Source organism: Staurois parvus, unplaced genomic scaffold (genome assembly GCF_062004578.1).
Source record: "Staurois parvus isolate SC_StPar_1 unplaced genomic scaffold, SC_StPar_1.0 ptg000113l, whole genome shotgun sequence".
NCBI classification, from domain to species: Eukaryota; Metazoa; Chordata; class Amphibia; order Anura; family Ranidae; genus Staurois; species Staurois parvus.
The window spans coordinates 1,364,061-1,390,460 of NW_028317909.1; the positions used below are offsets into that span (position 1 = coordinate 1,364,061).

The 26,400-nt window shown below is 40.7% G+C and overlaps 1 protein-coding gene and 1 long non-coding RNA gene across 5 annotated transcripts in view; one reads left to right on the forward strand and one right to left on the reverse strand.

The window, feature by feature from the left end:
* The window catches only part of AGAP1 (ArfGAP with GTPase domain, ankyrin repeat and PH domain 1), a 334,749-nt gene that overhangs the window by 53,231 nt on the left and 255,118 nt on the right, over window positions 1-26,400 (reverse strand). For all 4 annotated transcript variants that reach the window (XM_089671672.1, XM_089671674.1, XM_089671671.1 and 1 more), the window contains 3 exons: window positions 17,326-17,480; window positions 15,113-15,203; window positions 12,010-12,232 (listed from right to left, as the gene is read on the reverse strand). In XM_089671672.1, coding sequence (XP_089527798.1) covers window positions 12,010-12,232; window positions 15,113-15,203; window positions 17,326-17,480 — 469 coding nt within the window. The remainder of the gene's footprint in view (window positions 1-12,009; window positions 12,233-15,112; window positions 15,204-17,325; window positions 17,481-26,400) is intronic.
* LOC149467442 (uncharacterized) lies at window positions 1,334-15,595 on the forward strand. The gene is made up of 3 exons (XR_016311931.1): window positions 1,334-2,753; window positions 3,706-3,791; window positions 14,754-15,595. It is a non-coding gene; the product is annotated as an uncharacterized LOC149467442 (long non-coding RNA).

Genomic DNA, 26,400 nt, shown 5'->3' on the forward strand with positions numbered 1-26,400 from the left:
AGGTGTAAAGCAACATGCCTTAAGGCACAAAGCTATGTCTCAGATTCTTACGAATCTGGCGGCTGAAGGTCATCAATCACAGCAGGTAGGTAAGCAGAAACAACCCAAGGAAAGTTCCATGTGTCACTTAGAATCAAAGCAGCAGCACAAAGGTGCAAGGATGATGTCTGCCCTCTCCCTCAGCTTTAACCTTTTCTACAGCGAAACCATGGAAAATGGCACCTAGCAGTTCTAGAAACTTTGTATTTTCCAGTGCTTTGACCACACGGCCTAAAAAAAATTATTACCCCTCCCCTGTTAAGTGCTCATATCTATAACAACCACCTACACTAATCTACCTTTCCCTTAGCATCCCTTTCCCACGCCAGCTGGCACTCTGGTTTAATGCTCTTCTGGCCCGGAATATGGGGGGGAGCCCTAGATGTTATAAAGTACAATGCAGGATAAGATGTCAGTGGAGGGGTGGCCAAACTATCAGCAAAGAATAGCAGCTCTGAGGGACTTCAGCAACAAGAAAACTTGCACGACCCTGGAGTACAGTAAGCTATAACTCTTTTAGAGTCAGCTCGACTATACAATCTGCACATTAACTAAAAATCTATTTTTTTGCTAATATTTATTTATTTTATTTATTTCAGGTACTTATATAGTGCTGTCAATTTACGCAGCGCTTTACACATATATATTGAACATTCACATCAATTCCTAACCTTCAAGGGGTGTACAATCTAAGGTCCCTAACTTACATTCATACATACACATATTAGGGCCAATTTAGACAGGATCCAATTAACCTACCAGCATGTCTTTGGAGTGTGGGAGGAAACCGGAGCATCCAGAGGAAACCCACGTAAGCACAGGGAGAACATGCAAACTCCATGCAGGAGGCGCCATGATAGGGAATCGAACCCATGACCCATTTACTGCAAGGCAGATGTGCTAACCACTAAGCCACTGTGCCGTCCCACTAATATTGTATGATTTAGGACAGACACAAGTTAAGAGTCACTGGACGAGAAGGTTAGGGGAAGTCTGTGATCTGGGACTCCAGTAATCAGATTTGTTTGATAGGTTGATATTGCAAGACAAAAGGCTCTTCGTTTATCTGAACACTCAGTGCCAAAATTCTCCAAACTCTGATGACACTGTGACCCCCATCAATGAAAGGGTTACAGCAGTAGGAGTGTTCGCATCCCATCCCCACACAAACACAGCATCTGCTGCCCCTAGACAATCCAGCTGTCCAAACTTTATTGGCAGCAAAATGTCAGATTCGTGCGACAAGCGCATGGGCAACAATCACATGCAATCACTCCAACACACATGACACACAGCACGGGCAATGCTTCCTAGTCTGAGCACAGCAATGGGGGCACGCTGATCCGGCACAGCCCGTCTGACTCTAATACACCTTGAGTTGCAATTAGTGGCCCTGTCATTTTCGGCCGCTGCTGCCAATTAATTAAGCCTGTCAAACGGAAAAACAACGGCACTCACAAGATAATTAATATCGGGAGAGACGCGGCAGCTCGGAGCTGCAAGAATGTACCCTGGAGAAGAGGAGAGAGAACGAGGAAAGACAAATAGAAACCGGAGGAGAGACAGCGAGAGACAGAGACTGTTGAAAGGCAGAGACATCTTAGGGAGTAATAGGAGACTGTGGAAGAGGTATAAATCCAAGAAAAGGAAAATAATTGGAAATAGGCAAAAAAAACAAAACAATAGCAACCATCAAGAGGAAAGGTCAGTATATGGTTACTGGAGAGTCAGAATAGCTAAAGAAAGCCAGCATGAGAAAAATAATATTACATATAATATATCAAGGCAAAAACAAACTTGCACATTTTATACACAGTAGGATTGTAGATGGAACAGATTTTGATGGAGCAGGTTGTGTGAAGGAAGAACAAGATAGTACGATGTAAAAGGAGTGATTGGTACCAGCAAACTGGCAGAGAAGAAAGTTAAACTGCCCTTGTTCTAATTGTTAAATTTGATGGTCCGTGGAGGGGGAAGGGGGAACGCTCTGATTAAAAGCTCCCCACGAGCCCGGCAGCTTCTCGCAGTCTGGGCAGCTGCAGTGTCAGAGCTGGGGAGCTTATTCATATCATTAAGCCCCAGAGAACTTAATTGAAAGAAGAGCCAGGCCTGGACCTTGACACGCAGGAGGTCAGAGTAATTGCTGCCGGACATATTTAACATTAAGATAATCAGCCTATTAATTACCCTTCGGATCATTAAATCAGCCAGTTGCAAAATGAAATTCCTGCCTCTATTACTCAGCTGAGAGACCACAGGGCCTCCACTCACCATCTATCAGTTTGAGGTTGAGCCAGAGAAGGAGAGGGGGGAGAGGAGAGAGTGCTGGAAGGAGAGAAGACACAGGTGAGTGAGGATAGTGGGAGAGAAACAAGGTGTGGGGAGAGCCTGGCGCAGGGGGAAAAGGTGACCGATGACAGAACGATGCGACGCACACAATGTCAGATGGATGGCAATTCCAGACGGAATGGTAAGACTAAAACCTACACCATAAGGCTTCGAAAATATCTGTCTCAGCCTAGCCTTTCTATTTTCAGCTTTGGAAAGATGAGACCTGATGCCACTGTGAGGTGAAACAGAAAGGGTTAAAAGGCACATCAAGACAAGAGCTGGCCCCTTGGACCATAGTGTGAAGATCACAGCCAGCCATGAGGTCCTGATTACAGCAAGTTAACGAGGTGAGGTGACCCTGGCTGGCAGAGACAGGAGCCAGGGTAAGTAAATAGGGGAGGGCAGGCGTGGAGAGGACTGGGGGGTGGGGGCTGCCTGCTCTCCACTTAGCAGGATAATAAAGGAAATCATCCTTGATTATCAGTGCTAATTTGGACACTGCCGGTAGCTTGTTATGCGAGCTCTGAGTAGCATTTAATTAATTCAATTGCTTGTTAATGGGGGAAGTGACATGTGGGGAGCAGATGGGTCTATGGGTCAGTGTAGGAAGAGTATTGTCCTGTCACATAACCTCCTGCTCCTCTCCCAAACCATGAGTTATATCTGTGTGTGATGTGTCCCCAGCATACACTACTCTGATGATTTTCCCCTATATGCTATAACATTACACATCTATATACTGCAGTGACAAATAACATTGCAAATATTTAAACACATTTTTTACCCTAAGTGTTTTATAGATTTCTAATCCGTAATCTGATGAGTTGTCACCAACTGTTTATTCAATTTGTGATTTACTTTTGAATTCTGTTAAGCACGGGAAAAAATTCACATATATCTGTATGTGAATATATATATATATATATATATATTTTTACATAAACATATTTTATAAAAGTTTAGCAAATGCAAGGTTTTCCTTAAGTTACTTCTGTATAAACTGTAAAACTATCCGCAATGTTAGTGACATCTGCAATACATGGTTTTATTCCGTGGTAAAGTACAATATCCCAAAGCAAATAATCAGAACTAGCAGCTATTGGATATAGCATTGATACGTACTTTACAAATCTTTTTGCCTTTTATATCAGTAAAGAACCTTACCAAATGCAACACGTTACTACACACCGCTGTATGTTATATGTCTTTATTGAAGAGTGACTTTGAAAGCAATATATTAGTACTTTTTCAAGGTCTATCTCTTCTGTATATATGGATGCTTACATTTTAATCTTTCTTTCTTTTTTTTTTTTTTGGTGTACCTTCTGCAAAAAGGAATATGATCACATGCGGAGGAGGTGTTCTGCTTTGCAGATGTTTTCACTGTTGGAGTTATGAGGGCTGAGCTGAAATAACAAAAGGTGCGGAGAGGGAAACCTTTGCCACAAGGTGTCTTGGGCACCAGATTGATAGTGTGTTTTTGGACACTGTAATATGAAATGCTACAGTCTCAGGTAAAATAGGTGACAGGTTTTTGGTGAGATGGGTTGGCTGACAAGTTTTGTTGGGGGCAGTTCTAGACTTCTTCTGTCTCTTTGCAATGTCAGATCATGCAATATTGATTTTTTCTTAATTGGTATTCCAAAGAGTAACGGAAAGAAGTAAGAGCTAAATTATATTTGTTAGCTTTGTACAAATAAACTAAAAATGTGACACTGTAGTACAAGCAATATTGGTTGTATACACTGAACTGATTCTGCTAAATGGGGCATTTATCAGTTAAGAGCTTTTGCACCTAGTGAGTCAGATGAATGCAACCCTAAATAGAAATAAAGGATAAGTTCACCCTTGGAAGATGTTACATGTTCCATCCGCTTTTATGCTGAAACATGTAGCATGTTCCAACATCTTCATCTTTTCTCCCTCCTGTGACACGGTTGTCACTTTTTGAAAAAAGGGCGCCCCATGCAGCTGCGTCATTCATTCAGTCTCTTGTGAATGGATAGACTACAAGTACAGTCAGACATTGCAGCTGACAGCTTGTAGTTCTCAATGAACAACAAGGGTGTTGATAAGTGAACGTGGCCATTAGGGCTCATGTACACTGCAGCTGATAAACTCACGTTTAGGAGCTGTTCAGTGTTTTTTTCAGCAGCCCCTGAACTCACCCTAATGTTTTCCTATGTGTCCATGTACACATCTTTGTGTACAGTCGTTTACAGGCATTTGAGTTTACAGTCATTTTTTTGAACGCAGAAAACTTGCTTTCAGCAGTCGATTTTATCAGCGTTACAAACGCAAAACGCTTGTAATCGCGGCAACTCACGTTTATAAGCATTTGAACATTTTTTTTAACTATTCCAGTTCCCAATGCTGTCCAGAGCCTTTTTTCATCATGAAAAATGCATGCAAAGCGTTTTCAAGGTGCTCAAATGGACAAAACACTGAACACAGGATGTTCCTACCAAGCTTGTCACACATATTAATGACCAATTCACGCCTCAGACATCTCCCACCCTTGGAAACAAAAGATATGTTCATGATCATTCACACCTCAAATTCCTCATGAAGACCCCCCTGCCAGGTGGCCTTAATGACTCACTCCACCAGACACTTTTCCCACCCTTTGAAACAAAAGAAATGTTAATGAGCAACTCACACCTAAGCTAATCTCAACACATACTGCTTTCTCTGCTTCTACCCTCTGAATTTCTCTGAAACAGTCTGAAATAGTTAATAATTTACCACTTTTCAGTGCATTCTGGACATTTGGGAGGTTCTCCTGTACTTATCTTTAAAAAATGCTTCTAAACACAAACGCGTATAAACGTGTTATGCAAACGTGGTTAAACAGACGGTTTTTAACCTACGGTTTCCAGCAGTCAGTTTCCATTGCTCAGAAGTGTCCCGTGTACATGGGGCCTTAAAGATGAAATCCAGGCAGATTTATGAAACACAAAGAAATGCAGTATTATATGTATTAAAATATCATTAAACACATGCTTAAAAGCCAATGTAAATATCGGAATTTGCCCTGGTCATCTTATCCCGTACACATCAGCACACATGTGGGCAGCCAACCGCACAACCACTGCATGCAATTGCACTGAAAGTGAAAGTGCCAACAGGAAGACAAAGTAGAGTAGAAGAGGAAGACTGGAGAAGATCTTGAGTGTCCTCCAAACTCCTCTCTACTCAAATGCTATGTTCTAGTCCAACCTGCTGCAGGCCTGGCCATTCACGGCCCCCACCCCATAGCACACAAACAGGGTGGAATGCTGGTGACATTGGTGCACTTATATGGACACGTGTGCATATTTAGTCAATGACACTGACTATATATGAACTTTCAAGTTCAAATAGGAATGAGTTCAGAGGACACTCAAGCTCATCTTGAGAGATGGCCTTCTCAGTCTGCTGCTGCTGTTGCACTGCTGTCCAAACAGCTAACTGTGGATGAGTTTGACAGTGTCACTTATCAAGCAGTGCTGCTGAAGTATTGAATCAGAAGAACGGTAACAAATTTACAAATTTCAAGGTAGCTAGAATGGTCTCCGTATTTGTTTTATTCAGCTACGCTTGCCTGGAGTTCAACTTCAAGCTAACCACACAGAATACAATCTTACGTATATGTTGAACAGTACAAAAATAGAGACAACATAAGTTGTCAGTTTAAAAAACAGCAGTAAGGCCTTACTGTGGCCCTACTGTTGCTAAAAAAGAAAAAAGGGGAAAAAAAAAGCACAACTTGCCATGTCAGTGACTTTATCACTCCAAAGCAGAGGGAGAGAGCAGGAAGGAGAGCCTAATCATTTGACCTTGTTAAAGGGATGTAACTGGCCTCTCCTCCAATCACAGAGTTCCCTCTGAAGCGATTAGGCAAAGGCAATTCCATAGGATACTACAGATTCTACACCAAACTCTGTATTTTATAAATGGGCCTTAAAAAAGCATGCTGTGGAGTGTAGTGACATTGCAGAGTGTAGTGGAGATTGGCTAGGATAGAGACATCCAGTTTCTGTTACAATTGTGTATAAAAGTGCATCAAAAACTAATTGAAAGAAGACAACATATAACTTTAAGTTCATAAGTGTATTGTAACCTAAAAACTCCCATCTACCCAAGTCTTTATGAATACATTGGCACTCAAGTGAGCCCACAAAGATTTACATTGTGACCTATTCTAGCACAATAATTTGCCAATTATATAGAAACGTGGGACTGACGTTACTGTGTAGGTATGGCATGTGCAGTGACTATGTAGTACCACAGATATAGACAGCCTCACTTAAAGCATCTCTAAAAGCATAAACTTTATTTTTTTAGTTTAAATAGAGTAGGGAATGTTAAAAAAAAACACTTTTTTATTTTTTGCCTGCTTTATCTAGCAACTCAAAATTTGGGATTTTCCTTCACTTTCAGTCCTAGTGTCAATAGTTTTCACTGCATCAAAAACTAATCCCCCCCCTCAAAAAAAAATAAACCAAAAACACTCACACACAAAATGTGGCTTTAGATACACTTAAACAATGTGTACTAATTTACGACGGTAAAGAACCTTCTGTGTGCAGTATTGCCCCTAGTCCCCTCCATACTTACCTGAGTCTCATCTCAATTCAGTGATGTGAATGACGGCCGTGGCTGTCATGGGTCTTTACCTTCTCATTGGCTGAGACAGCAAGCGGGAGCTACTGTCAATCACAGCCAGTCAGCCAATGAGGGGGGGGGGGGGGCATGGCTCCATGTGTGAATTGACACACGGAGCAGTGGGTGCCCCATAGCAAGCTGCTTGCTGTGGAGGCAACCGACAGACAGGAGGAGCCAGGAGAGCGTGCGGGGGACCAGAGAAGAGGAGGATCCAGGCTGTTCTGTGCAAAACCACTACACACAGCAGGTAAGTATGACATGTTTGTTATTTTACAAAAAATAAAAAACAATTGAACATTTAGAATCGCTTTAGGTTCAGTCATTTTTATTTCAATACAGCACTGAACACATTCGTTCCATGTAATGGTGTGTATCATATTACCTGCAGGCTTCTGCTTCTTGTTAAAAAACTTCCCTTCGGTGTCACCTTCATACTCACTAGATATTGCCCTGAGTGGTACTCTTCTGATGCCATGAAAGTTGTGCAGCTTGCCCGACCCCATTTGCTCTCTTCACCATTTACAAAAATCATAATTCTTTCCCCCCACAAGGCATTATTTTCAGTAAATGGGCAATAGAGGTCCTGTCAATCAACTGCTCCTCTTTCATTCACAGAATGTGTCGTATTGTTAATAGTGGAAAGAGCAAAAGGGGGCGGGCAAGCAGCACAAATTTTCAGCCTAGCAGCAGTGGCTGTTATCTCTCACAATAGTAGATAGCTGCTCAGGGCACTGAACGAAGATTTGCTTTTAAAAAAGCAGCCATCAGGTAATGTGATACACATAACATAGTGTATTTGGTGCTGTACCCCCCCCCCCCCAAAAAAAAGCCAAAAACAAAACACTAAACTTTTACAACTGGAACAGTGGAACTTTGTTACCAAAAATGTTTCAAACATTGACTCCATGGCTGCATCCAATGCTGCACCTCTCCACTGTAAATCACATTGTTGCGGAATCAAGTGCAGTATGCGCACTCTCTGCTAGGGAAGACAGTAGCAGTCTCATCACCAATTTACAACATGCACCAGGCAGATCAGTTTGTTTCTTTGGTAATTCTTCGCCTGTAGATAGCACATGTGCAAGACTCCTCTATATTTGCTCTAGGTCAGTGACACAGTAAGTATACTGAAGACAGAATCAAAGTTACAGTCCTGGAACTTGAACGCTGAAACACAAGTCAGCATTGTAGCTTGCATACGTCTATTTTAACAGTTTCCATTTAAGACAGGTCAGCTAATGCTGTCTGCCAAGATGGTCAGCCAATACATACAAAAACAGACACCAAGAAGCAGCAGTAGGTCAATGGGATGGAACCCCGCTGTTTATTTGCTTCTATATGTTAGTATTGGGGAGCCCTGTTGAAAAGCTACACAAACTATGAAATGGCAATAAAAATACTAATGAATTTTAGAACTTACACTCAATATAAACAGAATATTTTTTTTTTTTTAATGTAGTGATGATTCTTTAACCACTTCCTGTCTGGCCCATGTAGATAAAAGGCCAAACGGGAGCGCTGCAGATGCGGGTGGACGTTACTAAACGTCCCCCTGCATCTATTGCCTGTGTGCGCTCCGGAGGACACAGCGGAACACATATCGCTGTACAGGACCTCTGTGTGAGGTCCTGATTCATGTGATCACTGATTGGTCAGTCAGTGATCACATGAATAGTATTAAACAAGATGTCACTTCCTGACATCATTGCTTACTACTTGTGAAATCAGTGAATGATCACAGAGGTCACATGGTACAACGCTATTTACAACAGCCTTCTACTATGTGACAAGCTGTGACCAACCACAGCTCTCACAGTATTTCTCAATGGCTGCAGGAATGCAGCCAGAGAGGAGAAATGATTGCATTTACAGCCTTTATGGGTGTAAAAGCAATCAGTGAAAATAAAGAAAAAAAAATCTTCATCACCCTCCCACAAGTAGTACAGTGTCACTATGGTGACACTGTACTGCTAGGGTGACAGTATGTTAAAAAAAAAACAACATAAATAATAAAATAAAATAATAAAAAAAATAATAAATTTGGGTTTTTTTTTTTGTTTTTTTGTTTTTCAACTAAAAAGATAGATGAATACATTTTAGGCAAGATTTATGAAGAAAGATTATTTGCTAAATTTTATAAGAAAAACACCTTTCAAAATGTTTGGACTTTTTCATTTATATAGCAAAAAAAAAAAAATCCCAGTGGTGAATAAATACCACCAAAATAAAGTTTTATCGGTCTCAAAAAAATGCTAAAAAAATTCATATGGGTACAGTGTTACATGACCGCGCAATTGTCATTCAAAGTGTGATAGCACTGAAAGCTGAAATTTGGCCTGGACTGGAAGGGGGTGAAAGTGTCCAGACTTGAAGTGGTTAAAGGAAAGCTGTATTGAAAGAAATATATGGGCTGCACTTCTGTTGACCTTCTGAAAGTGCTAATTGTCTGGATATTTCTGACTTTAGTGCTCATTGACCTGGAACCAGAATTTGCTAGAGAAGTCAGAATTTCTGATCTGCATATTTTTCTGGCCAGTAACCTAGCACATACTGAAACTTCTAGATCAGAATAATAGACAAGCAGATCAAGCCTGGATCTAGGGGATGCTAGAATGGGCTATGCCTCTTGGATTTTAGTTGTGCCCCCCCCCCCCCCAAGATCACTGGGAGTGCATCTACTAATCCATCAGACTTGATGGGGGCACTCTGATGGAGACAGTTGATATAAGGGGTGCTCTGATGTGGACATTTTATGTAACGGGTACTCCTGTGAAGATACCTGATGTAAAGGGGGGCTCTCAAAGGAGCCCTGATGTAAGTGAGAACTCTGAAGAGGACTCCTGATAGGGACACTTGATATAAAGGGGCACAGGTTCTGTGTAATCATCCAAATCTGATGACAGCCCAATACAAACTAGCATTCCCTGTTCAATCCTGCACCACCTCTGGACTACCTGTCAAGACGTCACTTCTGGGTTTTGAATCAGTAGTACAGAAGTATGCTGGGTGAATAGGGAATTCTGGTTCCATGCATCTCTGTCACACTATTAACATTTTCCCCTTACTTTTTTTTATCTGTATCTCCAGATTAAAAGGCAAGATCCAGCACTGAACAGATAGCTGTTTCAAAGGAGATTGTAGCATGAGAGCTAACATTTTCTCAATATCGCCTTACCTTCCAGTATTATATAAAGATGCAGTGCTTTAGAATACACATTGCAGAGAAGATTGTAGATATACTGTACATACAGGACAGCTGAGATTCCCACTTGTTCTTTAACCACTTTACTATTGCTGCATATCTTTACATGGTGATGTTCTAGAGTGCCTCCTTTACACTGCCCTATGATTATATCATAGACGAAATGCGCCGTGCCTATACTGTTTACATTTGACAGCCATCTCCATTCTCTCACAATAGAGGAAGCACAGGAAGGAAAATTCACAGCAACATATTCAAGGGGGAATGGGGGGGTCTATTAAATAAATGTAGGTTTTTGTTTTCATCCCTTTCTCTTCCTCCTTCCTTGCAGATCTCATCTCCATCCCCCACTGCGTAGGACCTGCACACTAACCACTTTATCTCCTCCTCTATCATTGTATGACCTGCACATTATTGATGTATCTAATGCAGTGCACCATTACCAAGCCCCATGTTTTAACAACCTCAATAATGGCATTTTTCATCATTTAAAAAAAAAGCAGCACCTTAGGGTGTCTACTTTCCACAAGAGGTCATTTTGGCAGGTGTCTGTACTGTCCTGGCAATTTTATCTGATGTGTTTTATAAAACAAAGTATTATAGTAAAAAATGAAAAACCCCGTGGTAATTAACCTCTTAAGGCCGCCCTATAGCAGATATACTGCTACAGGGCGGCACTTGTGTGCAAAATCACACACACACACACACACACACATATATATATACACACACACACGTGATTTTGCATTTTCAGGTAGGGGGCGCGAGCCATGCATGCACCCCAGCCGCGCCGCTATTTGCGGCCTTGGATGTCAATCACTGGGTCCCGGCCGGTAATTACCTGCTGGTGCCTAGTGATTACCGACAATCACCGACGGTCAGGAAGACTGTTTTGTTTACAGTCTTCTTCCCTGTCAGCTTGAACATACTGCTCGGGATGGCTGTGCACTGCACAGCCATCCCAATCAGTGTGCTTACAGTAGAGCACACACCCCCGCCCCCTAGTAAAGCACTGCCAGCACATAGTTCACCCTTTGATAGCCCCTCACATTAACCCTTTCCCACCCAGTGCCATTAGTACAGTGTCAGTGATTTTTTTTTTAGCACTGATCACTGTATTGGTGTCACTGGGGATGTCAGTGAGACTAAGTTAGTTCCCCCCCAGTGTCAAAATGTCCGCTCCAGTCTCGCTAAAAGTTGCTGATTGCGACCATTACTAGTATGGGAAAAAAATATAAAAAATCCCAGTATCTATACCGCCATTTATAAACGCTATAACTTTCACATAAACCAATTATTTACATGTATTGGGATTTTTTTTCTGGCAAAAAAAAGTCGCAGAATACATTTTGGCCTAAATTTATGACATTTGATTTTTAAAAATTTTTTTACTGGACATGTTTAATAGCAAAAAGTCCAAAATATTGTTTTTTTCTCAAAATTGTTGGTCTGTTTTTGCTTATAGCGCCAAAAATAAAAAACACACAGGTGATCTAATACCACCGAAAGAAACTTCAAATCGTGGAAAAAAAGGACGTAAATTTAACTTGGGTGCAGCATTGCATGACCGTGCAATTGTCAGTTAAAGTAACGCAGCGCAGTAACACAAAAAATGGCCTGGTCAAGAAGGGTAGTAAATCCTCAGGAAGGCAAGTGGTTAAAGTGTACTAAAACCAGGACCCTGCAATCACTATATCTGAGTACATACAGGCTGGTACAGAAGTGATTAAATAGATTTCCAGAATGAACAGAACAACATCAGATGAGAGCATGTAGCATTTGTTACTGACCTGGGGCTTTCTGAACATGGCTTCACGTGTCCTTGACTGCTTCCTTCCCACACGCTGTTGGCCAGCTCATTACCAATGGCTGACATGACTTTTATGAGCTCAGGCGGCCAGTCATCAAGGTCTAAGGAACGGACACGGGATAGATGGGTCCCCAAGTTGCGATGAATTCCAGAACACTCTATGCACATCAGGGCTCCAAGGTTCAGGCTGGCCCAGTCTGGGCCTATAAAGATTAAAAAATAAGATTAGCATGGTGCACAAAACAACTAAATTTATTTATCCAAGATTTGGCAATAAAACTTTATATGCACTACATGAACAATTTAAAAAAAGAGAAAATCTTGTTTTGACACATTGATATACCGAGCCTAGTCCAATATTTGTAGAAGCTTCATCTTTCCAATTTCCTTTGCCTGTCTGAGAAAGGAGACTAAAAGAATAAAAGGAGCCTATTCATCAGAAATCACCTGTTGGATTTTTTAAATATATTCTATGTTTTGCAGAATGCAACATAAATGGGGGCACTCCAAAGTGGCTGTTAACATTCAAAACTCCACATAATAAAAATTTACTGCATATTTAATCTGTTTACTTGAGTAAAAATGATCAAAGTGCCAAGGCCTCAGAATCATTAAGAATAAAAGCATAACTTGAGACTATCACTGTCAGTGTAATATAGTCACAATAGTATATGAGGTTGATAAAAAAAAGGCTGATGTGTATGAAGTTAAACATTTCAAAACTCATGTAGCTTTGGTTCAAAGAAAGACTAAGAAATATGACAATTGTAGTCAAGTTTGGTACACAGGAACAATTAAATTATTACTCCTACCCTACCCCCAAAAGACAGTCCAATCAGTCTGTATCAAAATGTTTCTCTGCAATCATTTATAAGCAGGTTGTCTTTATAGAGCCTTCTTGTGAGGTCTGTAAAACACAACCACAGGTGGGGGTCTACGTAAAGCCCACCATACATGGATTGAAATCTGGGTGGTTCAGCAGGGACTGGCTGAATTTCAATCCACATATGGGCACCCTGGTTGTTCAGAAGTCGATCTATCGATCAACTTCTCTATAACCACCCTGTTGGGTCTTTATCCAAACAATCAGTGCTGGCACTGGAGGCTCCCAACCAACAGAACACAACAGCGCAGCAGGAGTAATTCCCCCCCCCCCCCATCTACCTCGAGTGGGTGGAGGGGAAATCAGCAATTTTTTTTTTAAATTTCATTTACCCAACTGGTTAAACATAAAAAAAAATGTATAATGTATGGCCTGTCCAGGTCAAGTTGTATTTGCAGTGTACTGACCTATCATCCATTGCTAATACTATCAACTCTTTTCTCCATTAGTAATGTGAGTGGGCTCTATGTATTATGTAAGGCGCTACATGTTAGCTTGATTTAAATACTGGCAAGATATAGGAAATACCTTCAATGACTTCTAATTCACTATCTAATATGTGGCAGGCTTCCAGAAAAGATGGGTATACACTAGTAGAATTTCCAATTAAAATTTGCACAAAAACTCTCAGTAAATTCGAACGTTGTTCAAAAGTTTACGTTTTTGTTTGCTTTTAACATTTGATTTTGGAATGAATGGACTTTCGTGAACAAAAACTACATACACTGTTAGAAATTGGTATATGTGAGAAATATATATTCCACCCTGCTCTCTTGAATGTTTATGTTACTGCGTGCAAAAACAATCAATGATTTGACCCCACTAATAATGAGAAAAACAAATGAACATTCTTACAAATGTCGAACAAAATTCTACTAGTGTATACTCAGCTTTACGCTAAATAATAAGTGAAATTTGCACTCTCCCATAATATGCAGACTCAAATGTCCTACCCAATGTGTTCTTATATATACTGAATTCATTTTCACATCAATAACCCATAGGCAATGTTTATTTACACTGATTAACCTGTGAGCCAAGTCTAGCCATAGACAGGGCAGATCTCCTCCAAAGTGACTGACTTGTTATCTGTATCGGGTCCCACCAATGCCTAATGTGTGACTCTCTGATTGACCGAAGTACCTCAGGCATAAATAACATCTTTCTTCCTTCTCTGAAGGATCGGCAAGGTCACATGGAAATATTCTAACAAGCCATGCAGTTCAGTATGCTATAATAAGCACTTCGATATGGTAAGCACTCCTAATAGCCTCCTAGTACCCCAACATACCAGACCCTCTCCCGATTGGCCATCCTAAGTGGTTCATTTAGTTTCACTAATAACTCAGTCACATGAGCTGTGTTGTCAAGCATTCTGCTGCATTTTGCAGAGCCGGCAAAAGGTATGGAGATGAGAAAATCTGTTGTTTTCAACAGGGCCGATTTTCACCACCTGGAGTACAACGGGAAATATCACACTCATTCCCCGTATTTTACAGTTGTTTGGGTTTGCTGACCTGCATTTTGCTGCTGAAGTCAGCTGAAGAATGTCACACAACAAACAATAGCACACAGACATTGGTGTAAATGAGCCCAAAGCATATAATAATTAAAGAAATCACTATTTTTAGCTTACGAAGTGGAACAATTTGTAGAGTTGGGAACATTCTGGCAGCCAGCAAATATTTATGTTATATAAAAAAACGAAAAAACTAAACTACACTGCAGTTAGCTTATCTACAAACAGCTTTCTGCACTTAAACTGTTTATTTTCTGTAAATACATGGTTAATATTTAATTGTCAATTTTTCTAATTAGTAATTTAGTAAATTCTATTTTAGGTTTTGTTGACTTTATCTATATGGAACCTGCAATTGCTGCAAAGAGAATGGTGTTTCCAATCCCATGTACAACAGCGCCCTCTAGGGACCGACTCATCATGAAATCAGCAGAAAAATGACTTAATCATGCTTTTCCAAAGAAGGCATCTAACATGTATCTGAAGAGACCTTCACATCTCCGTGGGTCCCTACGTACTTAAGAATATGGGAGGTTTAGTCTCTGATGACTTTGTACTTGGAGAATGTGAGGTTAAGAAACCCAGCAGTCTGCTTATCCGGAGGAGGCCTGCTAATGTTTGTCTATTTGTAGGAGAGCAGGAAGATAGTTCATTGTGCGTTCTCTAGGGATCTATACTTACTTGGTGCATCACAGTCCACACAATGAGAATTTCCTGGCAAATTGCGAATTGACTGTAGCGCTAAAGCTTCATTCTGGCTGGTGAGACGAGACTGAAGGGGAAAAGGAGCAGGAAAAGGGTCAGATGGTAGAGTGGAAGTACTCAGCAAAGCGACAGTCTTCTCTGATAGGAATAACATTTCTGATCAAAGCTATGAATTTAATGTGACTGTAATTAATCAATGATCCCATTAGTGTGTTCGCCAACACTTTGAGGGCATGTGCGCAAAACAAATGTATTTATTCCATTCTATTATCATGTTTAAAAATAATGTACTCAAGAAGCTATAAAGTTCCCTCTACAAGAAACATTTCTTTTAGATTGCTAGTGTCAGGATGTCTGTAGACAGAGAGATGCTCATACAGCACATCCACATCCTATAAAATAACAGAAATGCAGTGCTATACAAATAACTTATTTTAAACTAAATCTATTGTCAACAGATTAAGTGCATTTTCTTATTTTTCTACTTAAGAGATTGTGGCAAGCTGATTATATCTGACAGGGAATGGCAATATAATGCTAAAAGTAAATAGTGTATTGAATACATATTAACATTCACTGGCCTTTACAGGAAATCTGTCACACAGCAAGCACCTGAGTGAGAGGTCTCCCATACAGATAGACATTCTGTAATTTCTGGACTGTATACTAGTCCTGGATCAACTAGTTCAATTGCAGACTCACATTCACTGATCCAAAATAAGATAGCCAGGCTTCAAATCTTAGATCTCACACAGGCATTTTGCTTTGTTACGGTGTTGTGAGATCTATGAGAAGCAAACACAAAATAAACAGGGTGGCAGTAATCAAATTCCTCTCTAGTGCGCAGATGAGCCACTCAAAGTTAAAAGAGAAGTGTGGGAAAGGAAAAAAAAATAAATGTATATATTCACCTGGAGTAAATGGCTGCAGTGTCAGTCTGATGCTGCAGCTGCCCCCCGCCAGGTTCAAGCCCAAGAACTGAGCGATAACATGACTACAGAGCACTCAGTTCTCAGGTCTGCTCTGAACACAGAGCGGTGACTGTTAGGGCATAATTGTGGAGGGGGAGGGAGTGGCTGGCTCAGGCTCTCAGGAGTGCGTTGAGAAGCTGAGACAGTTGCCAGTCAGGAATCTAGGTGGATCCCAATATTATTGTCAGGATACGTCTAGACTCCAGAGACTGAAGTGGTTCTGTGACATCAGCTAACAGCAGTCTTTAGCCCAGTACTGGCTGATTCTTGGTCACAGAAGAGCAAAAGTGCACTCCTGTGACCCACAAGAGAAGTATGACCAAACAAGCCTTGGCCATACTTCTCTTCCAATATATTACACATCTAGCAAGACGGAAGTCCTGAAGTTCAGTAATTAAATCTGTATTTAACAGCTGGAGGAAGTGAACAGAAAATTTGGTGTGTAGGACCTGTACTTTTTCACATAAGGTTTTCTATACATAAAGCCAAAAGGAGTGCTTCTCTGATTTCTGGGGCTTACAGAAACCTCCCCTATGTATGAAAGCTGTACTGGGCACAATAGCTCAATACAGATAACCATGCAAAAATATTTGCTTGCTTTAAGGACATATTGAAATGAATGCAGACTGCAGGGATGAATTATAATTGAATTATCATGCTTGTACATTTTTAAAAGCCCTAAGGTAGGCCAATCCATTCTGAGGAGTCCAAAGCAGGAAACAAATGCACTCTATTGCATGTTTATGTATTATTTTTTGTTTTTAAAGATAGTCATATTACTTTTTACACACACAGGATCTGCTTCCTGCTTTGAAGTGCTACATAATGATGGTGATACTCTCTCTTGCAATGCAAATCTACGAGTCAGCTAACTGATTGAAAAAAATTCACTCAGTGTGTGGCCGATATCCCAAGTCAACCAATAATGTAGGGAAACACAGAGATCTCTTTAGGGGTTATCTACATATCTCTATATTCAATCTAAGGCCAAAAAAAACAACACAGCAGTAATAATGTATTTGGTACAGGGGGAAGTGGGAAGCCAAAAAAGGATAGACAGTTGTATGGTTTTAATCAGATAAATGTCCATGAACAGGCAAATGTTACCCGTGAAATACCTTTAAAGCTAAATTACCTTATTTGGATAACCATTCAAATTTCCCCAAGTACTTCTGTATTCACAAATTATGGTTAAATATAATGTTAATGGATTCTTACCTTGTTCTTGCTACTTTCACAGGACTGTAGACTGGCAAGAATTTGGCTCTCTATGGCCTGTACCCAGGCATCCCGCTCTTCATAACTTGTAGCTTCAAAGTGCCAACTCTGGCCAGTGAGGGACACAATGATGAACTCGAAGTTTTCCTCTTGTTCTGAAATAAAGCAAGGAAGGGGAAGAACTTTAGTCAGATATCAAATCTTGTTTATGCCTTTGAACCTTATATAACATTTCACAAATTTTTGTAAAGCAGAATTCCCTCCATGAAGCCCATAGCAACAGCCAATCCATACTCGACAAAATATGGCTGAATGCCATAAGCAACTCTGAAAATGTGTGCTCAATACCTGAGCAAATGAAGAGTATTAAAGTGAATGCACAGTCCTTTAAGTGTGTTTAGATATTCATGTAAAAGAGATCAGCCTGCTGTAGATAAATGTTTTTCCATCAAGTGTTTCTAATATACTCTATATTGTCAAAAGTATTGGGATGACAGTCTTTACACGCACATGAACTTTAATGGCATCCCAGTCTTCGTCTGTAGGGTTCAATATTGAGTTGGCCCACCCTTTGCAGCTATAACTTCTTCAACTCTTCTGGGAAGGCTGTACACAAGGTTTAGGAGTGTGTCTATGGGAATGTTTGACCATTCTTCCAGAATTGCATTTGTGAGGTCAGGCATTGATGTCGGATAAGAAGGCCTGGCTCGCAGTCTCTGCTATAATTCAGCCCAAAGGTGTTCTATAGGATTGAGGTCAGGATTCTGTGCAGGCCAGTCAAGTTCCTCCACCCCAAACTCACTCATCCAAATCTTTATGGACCAAGCTTTGTGCACTGGTGCCCAGTCATGTTGGAACAGGAAGGGGCCATCCCCTAACTGTTCCCACAAAGTTGGGAGCATGAAATTGTCCAAAATGTCTTGGTAGGCTGACGCCTTAACAGTTCCCTTCACTGGCACTAAGGGGCCAAGTACAACCTCTGAAAACAACTCCACACCATAATCCCCCCTCTACCAAACTTTACACTTGGCACAATGCAGTCAGGCAAATACCATACCAGACACGTCCATCGCATTGCCAGACAGAGATGCATGATTCAACACTCCAGAGAACACTCTAGAGTCCAGTGGTGGCGTGCTTTACACCACTGCATCCGAAGCTTTGCATTGCACTTGGTGATTTAAGGCTTGGATACAGCTGCTTGGCCATGGAAACCCATTCCATGAAGCTCTGTACACACTGTTGTTGTGCTAATCTGAAGGCCACATGAAGTTTGAAGGTCTTTAGCTTATGACTCTGCAGACAGTTGGCGACTTCTGAGCACTGTGCGCTTCAGCATGTGCTGACCCCGCTCTGACATTTTACGTGATCTACCACTTCATGGCCGAGTTGCTGCTGTTCCCAGTTGCTTCCACTTTGTTACAATATCAATAATAGTTGACTGTGGAATATTTAGTAGCAAGATCATTTCGCAGATGGACTTATTGCACAGGTGGCAACCTATCACAGTACCACGCTTGAATTCACTGAGCTCCTGAGAGTGACCCATTCTTTCACAAATGTTTGTAGAAGCAGTCTGCATGCCTAGGTGCTTGATTCTATACACCTGTGGCCATGGAAGTGATTGGAACACCTGAATCCAATGATTTGGAGGGGTGTCCTAATACTTTTGGTAATACAGTGTATATGGGGAAGCCATATTTGCTTATTATGTACACAGGAAACTGTTTCCTGTTTCACAGTAATACACAGCAAATGTACATTACTGCCACTTCTCACACTTTAAGATTTGGGTCTGCCAACCCCACAGTAAAATCAATGCAATAGCTATAGGGTCATACTATACAGAAAGGACCATCAGGAGGCATATGTATACCCTAGTGTGTACAAGTATGTTGCTGGTAGATTAACAGTAGCATGAATGCTCCTGTTTAAAGCAAAAGAAGGAGGGAAATGGGTGCACAGACAGCCAAGGCACCGGTGAAAACAAAAGCAATCAGGTAAGACTTTCAATTTATCTAAAAAAAAAATGCATGTTTGGCACTACCTCAGACATTAAATTGTAAACCAATCCAGCCAAAAAAAGTCTAGAATGAAACGCTATCATCTAATATCTACAGCCCATAGCTCTGTGGACTGTGACCAGCAAATCTCAGAAAAGATTGGACATCTTAGTAAATCTTGCCAGTTAGTTACTGTTTCCCCTGAGATATTCCGGAGCCAGGCATTTGCAATTATGCACTCAGCACCCAAGTTTTTGATGCTTTTCAAATTGTTTCTGCACATCTGTTTTAGGTGGCTAAAGACATTAGAGAACATTTGCATGATCCAGCCAATTATGGTTACATCAAGAAACTTCTGTATCCTCATGAACTGGATTCCAGGAAGGCAGACTGACCAGAATAGCATTTACCAGGGCAACAACTATTGCTTCTTCCTTGTAACATGGTAATAAGCATTGCATTCTCTCTCTTACTAGACACGTGTTGTACATGCAAGATTGGCCATCGTCCGGCTTAAGAGACCACGTTCTCCAATTTATTATAACCCCTAACAAAGATATATAGTATGGTGGTCTAAAACTGCCCAACCATCATCTAGTCCTGGCAAAATCAAAGATATCAAGCCATGTATTTAATGGCTATGGACAATTTAAAGGAGATTTAAATCCTAAGTGGACATTTAGTTTTTCAAAAACACTGTGCATCATATACCATTGCTATATTTTGTTTTTTTAATAAAAATAGGGATTTTTTTTTTTACTCAAAATCCTTTTCTCAGGTTCAACTGAGGGACACACAAAGTCTTTCAGCTTCTGGTTATACTGACAGGAAGATATAAAGCTGGGAAGAAAAAACAAAAAAAAACATAGGCCTGCCCAGGATAACCCAATCTTCTAGCAGAATGCCTCATACACTAATACTGCTCCAGGTCAGTCCACTCACATCCCTCCAAACACTGGGTGCCTTTCTGACTGTAGGCTTGAATGAAGAAAATAGGATACCCTAGGGTAGTCTCATCTCCCTTGCTGCATTGTACCTTATTTTATAGATTTTCAACAACAAAATAGACAAATAGACATTTACCAGAGTGTAATCATATTTTTTATTTGATACCAGCATTCCTCAATTTTTTAGCACAGTACCAAGAGTACGATCATAACTACAGAAGGGTTGGAGTCGTGGCTCCTAATGTACTCCAAGAAAAGGAGTTTATAGTGACTACATAACTCTTATTTTCTTTCTTTTCCATTGAGGGACACAGAAGTCTTTCACCTTCAGAAGTCCAAAAGCAGTCCAACTGAGAGCTGGGCAACACAGCAAACAGACACTAACAGGTCCCAGAACACAACAGAGAACTGGAAAATACCTGTAACTCAAAAGAGCCATTTGAAAGACCTTTCACCCAAAGCTGGCATCAGATGAGGCCAAAAACTTCCTTTGGTAGAACTTAGAGATTAGTTAAACAGGAGGCCAGATAGCAGCCTTTTAAATTTTGTTCTTACATGCAGGCTTTGTAGTCCAGGACTTTACCCAAACTGTCCTACGCATGTGTCCTGACAGAAGACCAAGAGATATGCAATTTGACTCTACAGCCATTTGTATTCTATAACTAAAGTTTAACTGCAGCCATGCTAAGATCTCTTTTAGGGACTTTGACCAGTCAGACATAATTTGGCAAAGTAAAGTTACAGGTAATTGGCAAGGCCCACCAGAGAAGGCAAAGTTCTAGAAAGCTTTAGGGAGGACGTACGTGATCCATTTTTTTTTTTGGTTCAACCACTGTTGCTGGCTATAGCCAGCAGCACTGATCGTTCAGAAAAAAAAAACAAAAAAACAATAGGCTGGTTGTACACAAGTTGATCAATAGATGCTATCCCCTGTGCATTTATTTGTCTTAGTGTAACATCATCCATTGCCCACGGTTGCAGGTGTGCATCTCTGTACACTTGAAACATCCATACACACCCCTTGAAGCTGTGTAGAAGCATAATCTTTGCAATGGCTCACGGCCACTGGTTAGCACGGTCATGTGACAGCACTGACTAATGAGACTTCTTTTGTCTTGGAAGTAACCAGAGACTACAACTGGTCAGCACTGTCACATGACTGCACTAAATAATGGCCAGGAGCCATTGCAAAGACTATGCTTCTCCTGTGTATGGATGTTTCAAGTGTATGAAGATGCACACCAACAACCGTAGTCAACAGATGAAGTTCGATAAGGACAGATAAATGCACAGGGGAAAGCAGCCGTAGGGCTGTTAAGAAGGATTTAAGAAAAAAAATTTAGTTGTAAAAGGTAGAGATGCCTTTTAAATGTTTTTTATTTCTTACCTTTTAGATGTGTTTAGGGAAGAGACCTCATGGCAGATTGCAAACATTTCTGAACAATCTCCCACTGTCTCTGTCCCACACAGACTGCGGACATACTGAGCTATCCCTCTTCAAAAATGCAGGAACCCGTTGTTAGGACAGAAGGTGTTCTTATCAAATTTAAAACTGATAAGGAGATCTGCTAAGTAATGCCATATGAAAAAGAACAGTAACAAATATAAAGCAAGTGTTATCCCAATTTGGCTGCAAAAGTGGAAATACACTTTAAAGGACCCAAGACAGCACTGGTAGCAGAAACAAGCTGATCCCCTTTTAAAGAGGACTCTAATGCATTGATAAGAGTTGAAATGGTCTCCTTTAGTTTGGGAGGTATATTAGTAGACAGTGACTCCTCACCACCAAACTATCCAGATGGCTCAGAAGCTACCAAGGCCACAGGTACTTTAGATATAGAATCTGCAGGGGAAGGCGAAAGAGCGTGTTTGTGGGCTTTGCAGTCCGAGTCTGCAAATAACTAGGTGATTTGGGACAAAGTCTTGCATGTCTAAAGCAAAAACCTCAGTCAAAGGGCAGAGGAACCAGCCACGCCCAACTGAGCTAAAGAGGACTGCAGTGATGGAATAAAATTTAGAAACAGAGGGATGCATGATTCCCACCTTCAAGGGTTACCCTGTACTGGCCTACAGTGATTTCTATTTGTCCAATCCTCCTGAAGGCAGCTGTATAAACAGAAGGTTAAAAACACCCAGTGTTCCTCAATGGGCCCAAAAAATAGATTTTCACAGTGACTACAAAAATCGTATTTTTCTAAAAAGGGAAAAACCATGGCAATCGCCAATGGACAATAAAGACAGGTTTCTCCTTTTGTTCACATCTTAATTCTGCAGATCTACTGCAGCCTCTTTATGTCTGCATACAGGTACACACACAAAGGTTGTCTGCACACCATTTCTCAGGTCAGCACTGCAGTTCCCACTGGAAGGGCATGCAATAGGGTAACGATGCAGAGACACAATTAGAAGTGTCTGCACACAAACCTTTATAGCAGGCTCACTAGGTATTTTTAATTAAAGTTGTACATTTAAAAGTATCAAAAATTACTTTTAAATTTACAGTAGCATGTCAAAGTTTATATGAGATTATAGTGATGGGATTTACAGCCATTAAAAAAAGATTTTCAACTTACAGCTTGGCTCAAGCAGTTCACACTTAGTGGGCAACTGCTTGTGCCAGGTATTCCTTGGCTGATTAGCTGTTCTGGAACTGTCAATTTCATATGTAATATTAGATCAGTGCTCAGTAAAGCAGTGTAGCCCTTCTTTTGCTGAAATAAGATGAGCTGGTTTGTTTTGCAACTCCTTTCACTGTCTGAAAACAAACTATCTGAAGAGTCTTCGGCAACTAGATAAGTAATCCTACTAAAGCCGGCCATAGATGGCTCGAATCTTGTCCAGATCAGCAGGAACCAGCCGAGATTTGAATCTGAATGGGCTGGCTGAATGTAGTCAAGTTGATTGATCAATCAACTTGGGTACTACCAGCCTGCTGGATTTTACATGCGATTATTGCCAGTGGCTGTTCTAGAAGCTAGCAATAATCACTGTGTTCTCTCGGTGGGGATGGCTTCCTCCTCACAATAAACAGAATAGCTCCGCGGAAGGGATTACCCTGTCAACACTCTCTGTGTTGATGTGGGAATTGAGTGAATTGCAGAAAAGATATTCGCTCCGTCTATGGCCAGCCTTATTCCAGCTGACTGGACATGGACACACATGAGAACCAGGGAGGGGCATGGAAACTAAACAATGGAAGACTGAGTAATTCATAACATGAATCTTATGCTTACATTACAGAACACTGGTAAATTGTGAAAAGGACTGTTCTTTGATTGTCTTCAGAACCATCAGCCTGCCCATAGATGGATCGAATCTCGGCCGATCCCTATTGAACCGGCCAAAATTCAATCCATCTATGGCCTTTAATGTAAAATATCGCATAAAGGGTAATCTTGGAGCCGTGACCTAATGTCTTTATACTGTCTAAACCTCTTGCATTATGTTACAAAATATTAATCACTTGCAGCTAAGAGTTTTAACTACTTTTTGGTAAGCACTCATATTTGTTAGCACATTCAAAAGCTACTAATGAAATGACTGTTAGTAATAGTTGCTCAGTAGGTGTATCCCAAGGACATGCATTTGCACGAAACGCATTGGGAGGGGCCTTTTGTGCTGAAGTCATGTCGCCGGTTCCGGTATTTGTAGCGGCAGCCATCTCTGCAAGTCTGGACAGCCTATTTGTTTGAAGCATCCACGTGGTTGTTTTAGCTCTGTTTTATTTAGTTTTAAATAAAATTTACTATACTATATACTTCTATCTGGGCTCTGTTGTGTGAGCTCTTTCCATCTAGGACTTTGGAATTTGATGACCAAGAATTGAGACGCAGTAAAGATTACGATGGTTATGATACATGCATTTTCAATTTAACCCTCTGGTGAGTGCATACGGATGGAGGAGTGTACATTGCTGGTGGTGTTGGGAAGAAGAATTTTGGCCATCTCTTTCTCTTTGCACTATTTGGACACTATACAAAGTTGGATAAGCACTTTATTAATCTGAATTTTGCATTTTGTGTCATCACTATTTTCATTATATTTATTGAATTGTCATTTCTGAGGATTGGTCCATATGTGATTTATGGATTGACACTGGGATTGTTTTGCACATATATTATGTATCGATGATCTTTTATGTATGTGTTCGTTTTTGATTTAGCTCTGCACTATTTGTTTTATTACTTTCTAAGGTTCGTGTGTCACACTTTTTTTCGTGCCAGCAGCTTTTTTCCAGTAGCCCTCACTTATATATATTTCTAAGTAGTTGCTTTGCAACAAATAAAATTGCCCGTGTAGCATAGGATCAGTGTGTGTGAGCTTACATGCTGTATGGAAAATAAATATAAAAGCACACATATAAAAATAATCATGAATATACTTATTAAATGTATATAGCAGGTGCATTCATGTACACACAAGGTGCATGATGCAGAATGATTTTACTCTTGAGCTTCAGCCATTATGAACACAAATACAACATCACATAGAATATATAGCCATGTACACCCCCATGATCAAACATGTAATGCAGTAAGAAACAAAAGATTCACATGGCATACATAACACAAAGCATAGGAAAGCAATGCAGAGGATGACACATTTGCATACGTTTTTGAGGACACCTGTGAGGAAATAAACATAGAAATTCCCATTTTTTACTTGTCTTAGAAATCGTGGCTTTGCTAGCTTGCATGTCAACTATCTAGAACAAGTATGCAGCCAGTGAAATCTGAACTCCTGTCTTGCATGTCCTGTTTGTTCTAGGTAAACAGGGTTACGGTGGAAGTCAGAGCCTAAACCCTATACAAGTCAGTGATGAGAGCTCCCAAATGTTTAGTCAATACAGGTTCACTTCAAAACACATAACAGAAGCATTTTCTTCAATCACTGGTGAATGCTCCCAAAAGCATTAACCTGCATTTCATCTTTTTTAGAAGTACCCTGAAAACAAAATAGAGAAATAAACTATTTCCACTCACAATGTTCTTTACCAATAAGGCAGCATGAATTGAACTGCTATGTCTCTGCTCCGAAGTAAGCACACAAGCATCCCTAAACACTGCTCCATCTGACAGCTGCTGAACTTTGGTCTGGGAGAAAGAAAAGCCAGCAACTGCCCTTTTCACAGTAAGGACAGTTTCAGATTTAAAGAAAGCGCATTGCACAAACTGATTGGTGGTAATAATGAAAGTTGGGTGTTGTCTTAGGGAACATGGTTAATTGTAGCACAACTTTTTATATATGTATTTTAAAAATGGGGGAGTTGTAAGAGATGAACTGTAAATGAAGTGCTTTATGAGCTGAACAAGATGACTGCTGCTCTGTGAAAATAGACTCACCTAAATAAAATACTATTAAATACAAAAGAATATCTTGCCATCTTCACATTTATCAAGCAGTGACTTCCTTTGCAGTTCTTGGCATTTAGTTGCTAACAAGGATGTCTGTGTTGGAAGATTTCCCCCAAACCTGCAATTCTGGGTGCTGTGACTGCAGGTCTGAGCAGGGAGCAGAAAGCCATAATTGCCAGCTGCTGTCTACAACTGTGGGTCTTGTTCTCCAAGTCAAGGTAGGAGTGAGGCACTGGATACGGATCTATACATACAAATAGAAATTATGTCCTTAGTGGAGCCAAATAGCTTGGGTTCAGCGATTATCCACAAGCTGGGGGCCCTCAAAAGTAGGGGTCAACCAAAACAAATCTATATACAGTTGCACCAAAAAATGTCCAACAATTTATTCAGTAAATGATCATGAAGAGGACAACAAACAGCAAATACGGTGGCCATTTGTTGTCCTGTTACTGATCCAATAAGTCGTTGTTGGACTCTTTCATTGTTTGGTGCTCTATCTGGTGCAACTGGGGGTCTTGCTCTGACTGGGAGAGTATCTCAACTCAGGGCTTCCAGCCCAATATGTATAGTCTGTACTGCCCAGCAGGTGAATTCTGACCTGCATACATCAGACGGATTCCAGCAGCAAGAAGCACTGGATTCTTGTGGCAAGATTAAACAAGTGTGTGCAATCAGTGGCAGCTACTTGGCCTGTAGAAGGCAATGACAGGTTGAGAGGTGCCATCCTTGTTCGCATACACCGGACATCCCATCCACAAGAACCCAGTG